Here is a 10,634-nt window from a genome sequence, read left to right as displayed (position 1 = left end):
CCCTGGCTCTACAGAGGAGCTATACACTTGCACTACCCTTTCGCAACCTTGGACACTGATATCTGACCACCTTCCAATTTGGACTGCAAAAGACTGTCGACCCCGGGGACTTGAACTCGTGGTCTCCCGGCCGGGAGCCCTGGGCCCAGCCAGGTGAGCTATATACACACACACTCACCAACACCGACCCCGAACCCCACACATACATTCCCCCACCCCCCTACACACCCCCCAGACTAACCAATCCCCTATTCCCTCCAAAACCCAGAACACCCCTAGCAACATCCACTCAGGATCCTATCCATAATTTTCCCTCCAAAATTGGACCACACACTTCAAACTCATAGGCTCTTGGTCTCTTGGGGGAGGGCATAACCCCCCTTCCCCAACAGTCAAAAGCCGGCAAATTGGCCATCCTCAGTATCCCCTGAAGAAGCAAGACCCTCTTGCGAAACGTCGGGACCCCTGCTCTGCCGAGTAAGACCTTTTAACTTTTTTCTTACCTTGATTGTTTTATGGTCTTATTTGACCTTTTTAGATTTTTATTGGTCTCTTAGCATAGCTTTTAAATTATTAGAAATAAAGTTGTTTTTAACATTGGTGGAGGGCTCTGCCAGCCCTGGCTAAAAGGCACGGGACTGTCAGGCCTGAACTGGACACACGAAACAGAGTAAAGCTGTTTTTTATCACTGGGAGTTTTAAGCTTTTGTCCAAAAGGGAAATCAGACCCTTGGAAAAGGAGCACGCCACTAAAAGGAACCAACGCAGTGGCGCAGTGGATAAAGACACCGAACTTATCCAACACAACACCCTCCTAGGACCCCGGTTCAAATCCCCGCTGGGACTAAGCCTCCTCCAAGTGAAAAACAACCTCCAGCAGCCAGCAGGTAAGAGCACTCCACCATGTTTAATACTAACAGGCTTTCTCACAGAGTAGGACTGAGCATGGCCACCCACCCCACAACACTACACCCACACCACAACCACTCATGTCCACACTGATACATCCACCACGCAGAACACCCACACATATGCCTAACCCCACACCACTCACCCACCCTCCAGACCCGGAAACAAGACACACAAGCAAGCAATACTTCAAACTGATACAGGCAATACCACAAACAACTATTATGGACAAAGCTGCACTTACCAACACATTTCCCCCAGGCATGCTACGCCAAGTTACAAAACTAACGGATTTCATCAAACCATCCACACCCACAGTAGACACCCGCAACAGGATACACAACAACACTACAGACTGGATGCGAACCACCATCACCATATTACAACAACATTACACACACACCATAGACACTATTCCACTACCACCCCAAACCCCTTAGCACTACAAATAGCCACCGGTTGGGCCCGGAAACGCTATGGCCCGAGGCTCACAACGGAGACCCTACAGGCGACGCACAGGATTCTTCACCTCCCCCAACAGCCAACCCACAGGACTGCCCCAGGTCACCCACAACAACCACCACCACCACCGGTCTGCCCACCATCCCGGAACATCCAGAGGAAGACTATCCAGCCCTGCCTGCAGCACAAGCTCCACACAGACTCTCCATTTTCACAGATCCCTCACGACAACCTCCATCCCAACCCCGGCAATACAAGCAGACCACACTAGTAGCCCCCCACCCCATTTACAACACTCACAAGTACATCCCCAACAAACAATCACTTCCCAACCCCCAGCCGATCAGAAGAGGACCCATCAAACCACCCACCTCCACCCAACCCCACCGGCTCAACCGTCCCCAGCCACCTCCACGCCCCTGCCACAGAGGACCAGAAAGGTGACCTGGGGCCCCCTCCCCTCCAGAGAGGACGTCCAGACTACAATCTCCAACCCCAGCATCTCGCCCATCCCACTCCCCACCCCTCCCGCCCACACACCACCCACCCATGACCTGCAATTGGCCTCCAGGGTAGCTGTTCCAGTCACAGCAGAAATACACCAGTCCCCCCGGAAATCCACTACCACCCCCCCTTCACTGCAGTCCATATCATTACACTCTTTTTCTCATACAATCCAATGTATCGTTCACATGCAAGATAACATTTTCTCTTTTTCACAGCAGTCGGATGTTGCGGACGCCCCGGGGGATCGGGCCGAACGGCAGACCCCACCAAACACCTGAGCGGGGGGGCTGAAATGATGATTGGGCCCCTAACGGTTACCCATAACCCACCTGTAGCCCGCTCTGAGCCCTCCCCTCATAATACCACTGGGGTCGAGCTGTTTGGCCGGATCTCCCGAGGGGTCGGCACATCCCCCGTTTCTATCACTCACCCTTCTTCTTTCTCTCCACCCTCCCAACCTGGTTCCTCTTCACCCACCCACCCAACAACCCCCCAGCCCCTCCACCCTCCCCCTCCCCTCCACAAGCAGATTCAGGACCCCTTCCCCCCCCCCCGCTTCTCCTACAGAACCAACGGCACAATCCCTCGACTCCACCCTCCCACCCTTCCACCACCCATCCTCCCCATCCCCCACCTCTCCCCTTCCGCCTCAGGTAACCCCACCCTCCCCTTCTCACTCAACCCCATCCCCCTACTCCCCCTACACCACAGACCCTCTCCCCCTTGGCCCATTCCTCTCCTTCCTCACGGAGTCCTATCCAGGCTCAAGTAGGACAAACTGTCCCATCCCGACCAGACAGCCGGGACTCGGATGCCCCCCCTCCCCTTCCCAACCTTCAACCGCCTCCTCCTGACACCACAGCCCTAGCCCCCTTCTACCCCACTTACCACATCGCCCGCCCAACCAGGAAAATCCAGGACTGGTTTTTTCGACCACGTAAACCAGTCCTGGTACTAGGTGACTCCAACATCAATCGCATCCCCCCCCATAACTATCACAGGTACAACTGGACAGCTACCCTGGAGCTAACGCATACCATTTCCTCAAGGTCTGTGAGAAGTCCCTCCCTAACCCACAGGTAAAATTGTGATCTTCTCTGTGGCTTAAACAACAAGGACCAGGACCCCAGGCAGACCACCACAAAACAACTCAAGTCCCTCTTCCGTATGGGTAAGTCGGCCTTCCCTAATGCAGATCTATATTTCCCCATCATGAATTTCTCACCACTGCTCACTCCCACACAGTGCAATAACCTTAAACTGGTAAATAACATCATGGCCACACATTTTCCCATTCTGACTGAAATCCCCCACGACACTTTCCACACAGAAAAGATAATATTCACTGGACATCCCACACAGCTAAGTTAATTTTTCAGAACTGGATGCAACAGCTAAATTTATCATAACACCCAACACCCCCGGTACCACTAACCCCCACAACAACCACACAACCACGCCAGGACCTGGGCTGGGACTCTAAATCCAACATCCTCAATTTGGCCACCCTATTTACCCCTTCTACCCCTCAACGACAGCTCCTGGAGAGGGGGCTCTCCTTCATTCCTCGCCCCACCAGACTGGACCGGGAGGAACTTCAAAGGGACCTCCACTTCTATCATAGAAGACTAAAACTTATTGACCACTTCCACCCCGACACAGACTATCAGCACACTCCATTCATTCACTCTTCAAATTGGGAACCAGAACAGGCCGGACTGCACCAACATCTACAGACAACCATCAGGACAGACAGACGGGCTCTGCGGAATTATCGGCCCCCGGCGGATGTCCCTGACAACCTGTCGGGGGCCGAACGCAGAGCCCTGACAGAATTGGCAAATAATCCAAATATCATCATCAAACCTGCAGACAAAGGATCAAAAACAGTAATCATGGACAGACAAAATTACCTTCTGGAAGCTAATAGACAATTACACAACACCAAATACTACAGACTTTTGGACAACCCCATTCAACCCCACACCCAGACACAACTTCGCACAATAATTCAGACCCTCTACACCAAAAAGTACATTTCTGCCAAACAAAAAGACTTCTTATTCGGACCAGACCACCCACGACCCAGATACTTTTACCTGTTACCCAAAATTCACAAAGAACCACAGACCTGGACGGTTCCCTTTGAAGTTCCTCCCGGCAGACCGATCATATCTGACTGCAACAGCTCCACATACAATATCAAGATATATAGACCATTTTCTAGGCCCCCTCTCCACACGTCACCCCAGTTATGTTAAAGACACGTATCATTTCTTGGAGCGCATTCGACCCATGGCTGTCCCTACCTCAGCCTTTTTATTCACCATAGACATAGACAGCTTATATACAAACATCAACACACAACTGGGCATACAAACAATACAGAAAATTTTCAATACATATCCAGATCCAAAAAGACCGGACAAGGAACTGTTACAACTCATCCAACTCTGTCTCAACAATAACGACTTTTTCTTTAATAATCAATATTTTTTACAGATCACCGGGACAGCCATGGGTCAGAGGTTCGCCCCCTCCTATGCTAACCTCTACATGAGCGAGTGGGAGCGAGAAGCCCTGGGTAAATGTCCCCTCAAACCCTCACTCTACCTCAGGTACCTGGATGACATATTTGGAATTTGGCCCCACTCCCTCACACAATTTCACAGCTTCATCCAGACCCTCAATAACCACCATTCATCCATTTCCGTTAAATATACAATAAACCCCACACACATAGACTTTTTAGACACCACAGTTTTTATCAGGGCCCTCAACAAAACACACAACTCTCTACAAACAAAAGTTTATTTTAAACCCACAGACACCCACGCACTACTACACAAATCTAGCTACCACCCCAAACACACATTCCGCGACATCAAATCCCAACTCATCCGGTTTCACAGAATCTGCTCAAACATTGAAGATTTTCACACAGCCACCAATACACTCTTCCAAAGCCTCAGATCCAGAGGCTACTCAAAAAGATTCCTCCGTTACATCAAGAACTCCACCCTGGCCTCTCTCGCTCCCACTCGCTCATCGCCTCCCAGCACCCCCCCAGGTCCAGGGATCCGAGCCGTCGCCTCCCTCCCCCTACCTGAACCAAGGTCTGTATCCCTACCCCAACCCCGAACCTAACCCTAATCCTAACCATCCCCCATCCCTCACGCCTAACCCTAACCCCCCTTTCCCCTACCCTAACCAGGGTCTGTATCCCCCCTCCCACCCTAACCCCTCACCCCCCCCTTCTCCTAACCCTAACCATCCCCACCCCTCACGCCTAACCCTAACCCCTCCCCCCACCCTCAACGCCTAACCCTAACCCCCTTTCCCCTACCCTAACCAGGGTCTGTATCCCCCCCCCACCCTAACCCCTTACCCACCCCTTTCCCAACCCTAACCATCCCCCACCCCCACGCCTAACCTTAACCCCCCCCACCCCTACGCCTAACCCCCCCCCTTCCCCTACCTAACCAGGGTCTGTATCCCCTCTTCCACCCTAACCCCTCACCCACCCCCTCCCCTAACCCTAACCATCCCCCCCCCCCCCCTAACCTTAACCCTCCCCCACCCCCAACCCTAACCCTAACCCCCTCCCCTACCCAACAAGGTCTGTATCCCCTCTTCCACCCTAACCCCTCACCCACCCCCTCCCCTACCCTAACCATCTCCCTTTCCCCACGCCTAACCCTAACCTCCTCCCTATCCGAACCAGAGTTTGGATCCCCCTCCAGCCCCTAACCCCAACCCGCCCCCATCCCTAACCCTAACCACTCCCACCCCTCCATGTCTCACCCTAACCCCAACCCCCCCCCCCCCCCCCCCCCCCCCCCATCCCCATGGAGGTGACCGCTCGGATCCCCCCAGGTACACACAGCTACACCACAACACACCCTCTCTCTCCGCCACATCTCATACCCTTTGTCTCCCCTTCTCCCACAAGATCACAGGATTCCATCAATAGTCACACACAATTTCACTAGATTACAAACACAGCACCCGGCATTCTCCATCACAAAGTCATATCCCATACAGAAACACAAGCCTTCAATCCATCCTCATAAGATCCCAGTACACTGACAACAGACCCATTACACAACTCCATACAGCCACCACTATAAAACCAGAAAATTCATACTAACATAACCCACATACCAAAACTGCACACCCCACATTAGGCTCCCTCTCCATCTCCACCTCCAACGTCATCTACATCATCACCTGCACACTTTGCAATAAACACTACATAGGCGAAACCAAACACTCCATACACACCCGTTTATCACAACCATGTACAACATTGGGGAAGGTCGACTTGCCACCCCTCTGGTTCAACATTTTCAGACCCATCCACCCACCCATCTCATTGTTTCAGGTTTGGAGAACAACGACCGCTGGACTTGTGGACAGAGGAGGAGGGCAGAAAGGATTTGGATCCACAGGCTGGGGACCACCACGCCAGGAGCTCATGCAGACCTCGCTGAACCACCACCCTGGGCCCTGGCGTGGTCGCCCCCTCCCTGTACCTGCATTAGGCCTGCACGGATCCCCTAGCTCAACAACCCAAAGCAAATGGCCTACTGGTAAGATTCGCACCTCTCAACCAGTAGGTCTAAGGTTCAATCCCCCGCTCGGGAGGAGGAGGGACATCCCCTTCCAAAAACAGTGAATTATGTATTTTATTTATTTATTTATTATTAGTGGGTTTTAGTGACTGGCAGAGGGATTTTAATTTCTTTAATAATATTTTATCACCTGTGTGTGCCCTTTTTTTTATACACTTATATATATGTTTGCTGTGTTGTTTTAGCACTTATTTATATATTTTTATAGCACTTATGAATGAGCACTTTTGACTGTTTGTGTATATCTTAGCACTTGTTTTAAATCCCCTTTCCCCAGCCACTATACTCCACTGTTTTATGCACTTATTAATAACTTAATTTATTTTATCCAATTTTCAACTGTTGGGATGTCCCCCCTCCCCCATCTCCTGAGGATCCGTGCAGCCAGTGAGGGGGTCGGCCCCACACTTAGGAGGGGTCCGGGCCCCCCCAGATCCAAAAAAAATTATTGATAAGAATCACAAAGCGGGTCCCCTCTCTCCTCTGTCCGGATGCTCTGCCTGGGGACCAAAAACCCTGGTCCTTGGGAGGGACTATAACCCCCTCCTCCTTTCCTCTTCCCCATCCCACCCAGATCAGTAGGCCAGTGCAAATAATTATAATGCTAACCAATAACCCCAACCCTAACCCAACCCTAACCCTAACCCTAACCCTAACCTAACCCACTCTCCCTAACCTAACCCTAACCCTAACCCTAAACTAACCTAACCTAAACCCTCCAACTACTTCAGATACCTGGACGACATCTGGGGCACATGGGAACACCAGCTGGAGGAGTTCAAGGAGTTCATCCAACTCCTCAATTCACACCACCCCTCGATCACAGTAAAGTATGAGATCAGTGACAAACAAATAGACTTCCTGGACACCACGACCTACAAAGGACCCGATTTCCCTAGCACAGCCACACTGGACACCAAGGTCTTTTTCAAGAAAACGGACACACCGCACTACTATACAGGGACAGCTTCCACCCCAACACACGTTCAAGGGCCTAATCAAATCCCAACTTATCCGATTTGATAGGATCTGCACCCAAAAAGAAGAATTCCATAAGGCCACCAAAATACTATTCGGGCACTAAAGGAGAGGGGCTACTCCAAAAAATTTCTACAAACAATAGCAACAAAACACAGCCAGGCACCACCAAAACCAAGAACACCCAACACAGACAAACCCAAGCTAGTCCCACTGATCACCACATACAACAAAATGAACTTACAAATAAACAGACAATTCAAACAGAACTTTACAAAATTCCAAACAAGAAACAACATGCTCAACAACGCAAAATTAATCTCAGCCTACAAAAAGAACCAAAACCTGAAGGATCTATTAACACGGAGCAAACTCCGACCACTCAACCCTCCAAATAAAAAACAAAACCCACAGCACAACACACCCAAACAATAAGGAACAACACAACAGGAGCCCACCTAGCAACCCCGAGACAAAAAATAACAACCGCAAATTGTGTATACGCCATCTCCTGCAGCAAGTGTGGAAAACACTATGTGGAGAAACCAAGAACCAGGCGATCACAAGACGGGCACAACACTTATATAACATCAGAACCAACAACAAACCACAAACACACTTAGTCCAACACTTTAGAAAACACGGCCCCAAAAATGTCCAGTTCCGGATCCTAGAAAACAGTCGGCACTGGACTACACCCCAGAGAAGGAGGATGGAGAGGGAATGGATTCACAAATTAAACACATTATACCCGCAGGACTCAATGAAAAAGACCCATAGCATTTAAAACAAACAGACCGGAATAGGAAACCCAGTACCGGGAGCCCTACTGAAAACCCACACCACAAAACAACCCAAAGACCCCCCAAAACAGAGGACCCAACACTCTCAAGGACCTGAGGCCCAGTCCCGGGAGTCAGGTACAGAGAGGAAACTAAAAATATTAAAATGCCAAAAGAAAAGAAAAACAACGAAACACACAAGAGAGAGTACTGAGACCCTGTTCCGGAGTCAGTAACACTCACACGACCCTGAACTCCCCAGTAAATATAGAAAAGACAAATCCACCCCCAAACCAGAAAACAAACAAAGAAACAAAAACCAAACAGTAGCAATAAACAGACAATAAAACAGAAGGGGAGAAACATAGGGAACACCTGGTCTCTGGGGGCAACCAGTAAAGCAGCCCCAAGGCTGCCCACCTGGTCCCCGGGTGGGTACCCACTCTTCTCCCCACCCCTACCCATGTAAACACCCCTCCACTGGGGCAACCAATACAGGGACGGCCCAGCCCCAAAACATAAGATAAGGATAACACCTTCCGGGGAAATTAACTCTGCCAGGGATAGTGAGATGATCTGGTCTCTGGGGGGAACTAGTAAAGCAGCTGACCAGCTGTTGAGCCTAGTCCCCGGGTGGACATCCACTATACCATGGGATTAGGGAATAACAGGAAGAACCTGGACCTTAACAAGGGAAGATTTCCCCTAAGGATATCCTAATAATGATCAGTTATTATGTAGATATATATATATATATAAATTTTTTTTTTTTTTTTTTTTTTTTTTTTTTTTTTTTTTTAACAAACAGATTTAAACTAGAGACCTAGTTAAAATCCATCCCTATGTCAAGTGTTTTCACACACAAAGGAATACTCAGTTTTAACAAAAACTGCTTTAACAAATAGGATTTAACCTAGGAACCCAGGTTAAACCCATCCCTCTGTCGAATTATTCATCGACAGAAGAAGAACTCCTCACTGAACAGAACCAGTACAGAAGCCCAGATGATTGCCCAACCAGACCCCCTGGGGAGAAAACCCCTGAAAGGGAACAACACTCTCCCTAGCGGTGGCAGCACCGAAGGGAAAGTACCAGCCCAGGTGCATTCTGGGAAAAACAGTTAAGAAAACCGGATTCCCCGCCCCCCACCCCCAACTACCACCACTATGAATCCATTTTTGAAAACCCCCCAAAAAAATACACTACACAGTCCACCCCAACATAGGAGGGAAGGACCAAGCCTTAGAAGCAACTCTTTCCAAAAAACCTAGAACAAACCCAATAAAATGGCCTCCCCTCCACAAAAAACAAACAGAATTGAAACTGGAGGCCCAGTACCGGGAACCCAGGGCCCAGGGACCCCCACGCCCCAAACACAATATAAAGATAACACCTTCCAGGGAAATAAACCCTGCCAGGAATAGTGAAATGATCTGGTCTCTGGGGGGAACTAGTAAAGCAGCTAACTAGCTGTGGAGCCTAGTCCCTGGGTGGACATCCACTATACCATGGGATTAGGGAATAACAGGAAGAACCTGGACCCTAACAGGGGAGAATTTCCCCTGAAGGGATCCAAAAACTATTACTATTTTTAACAAACAGGGTGTAAACTTAGACCCAACTGAAACCATCCCTATACCAAACTACAGGTAAGAAACCACCAAGCAAAAACAACAACTGTACCCCAGAGAAAACCGTCGGTGAGTACCTCATCCCCCAACGACAGGACCATTCACAGCCACGCCCACAATGACACCTAACAGGAACATAAGAAAACCCTGACCCAGGAACGTGGAGCAAAAGACCACCTCCCACCGGGAAACCCAACCCAGTACACTCTTCACCTGAAGACTTCCAGACCTCAAGAGGCAGCAGAAGACTCAGCAGCAGGAGAACCAGCAGCAGAGAAACAGCAGCAGCAGCAGAAGAAGCAGCAGAAGGAGCAGCATAAGAAGCAACAGAAGAAGCAGCAGCGGGAACAACCCCTAGACCTCTCCAGACCTTCAACCTGCATCCTCTTAAAAACAACAGCAATTTTAATTGCTATAATAAAGAGCATTTCCTTACCCACTCCTTTCAGAACAACCACCACACAAGGGCGGGACTGATCAACGGAGAACCCACAGAATAGCTCTGGGCAAGACTCGGGAAACCTAACGGTGATAACAAGAGTCTTACCTGCACTATCAGTAAGTATACAACCCCCCTGGGTCTCACTTGGAGACAGCACGCAGGACGGGTGGTCTCAGGGTGTTAGAGGCCTTAATTGACACCCAGTCTTCTACCGGAATAGCTCCAACACACACCACAGACCATACTGCACCACACACGGAACCTGACCTACCCCCTAAACCAATTGGAC

General features: G+C 49.9%; 1 protein-coding gene across 1 annotated transcript; it reads left to right on the top strand.

Moving 5' to 3' along the window:
• Window positions 1-1,385: 1,385 nt before the first annotated feature.
• LOC115369172 (altered inheritance of mitochondria protein 3-like) lies at window positions 1,386-10,380 on the top strand. Its single transcript, XM_030065740.1, has 11 exons — window positions 1,386-1,943; window positions 2,590-2,879; window positions 2,995-3,049; window positions 3,417-3,716; window positions 4,381-4,462; window positions 4,938-5,093; window positions 6,263-6,409; window positions 7,087-7,090; window positions 7,244-7,433; window positions 9,235-9,372; window positions 10,036-10,380. The coding sequence occupies exons 1-11, from the start codon at window positions 1,386-1,388 to the stop codon at window positions 10,378-10,380; spliced, it is 2,265 nt and encodes a 754-aa protein (XP_029921600.1).
• Window positions 10,381-10,634: the final 254 nt, after the last annotated feature.

The sequence above is a fragment of the Myripristis murdjan genome, chromosome 12 (genome assembly GCF_902150065.1).
Source record: "Myripristis murdjan chromosome 12, fMyrMur1.1, whole genome shotgun sequence".
Lineage (NCBI taxonomy): Eukaryota > Metazoa > Chordata > Actinopteri > Holocentriformes > Holocentridae > Myripristis > Myripristis murdjan.
Note: the sequence above shows the minus strand (reverse complement) of the source record. Positions and strands in the feature narration are given on the sequence as shown.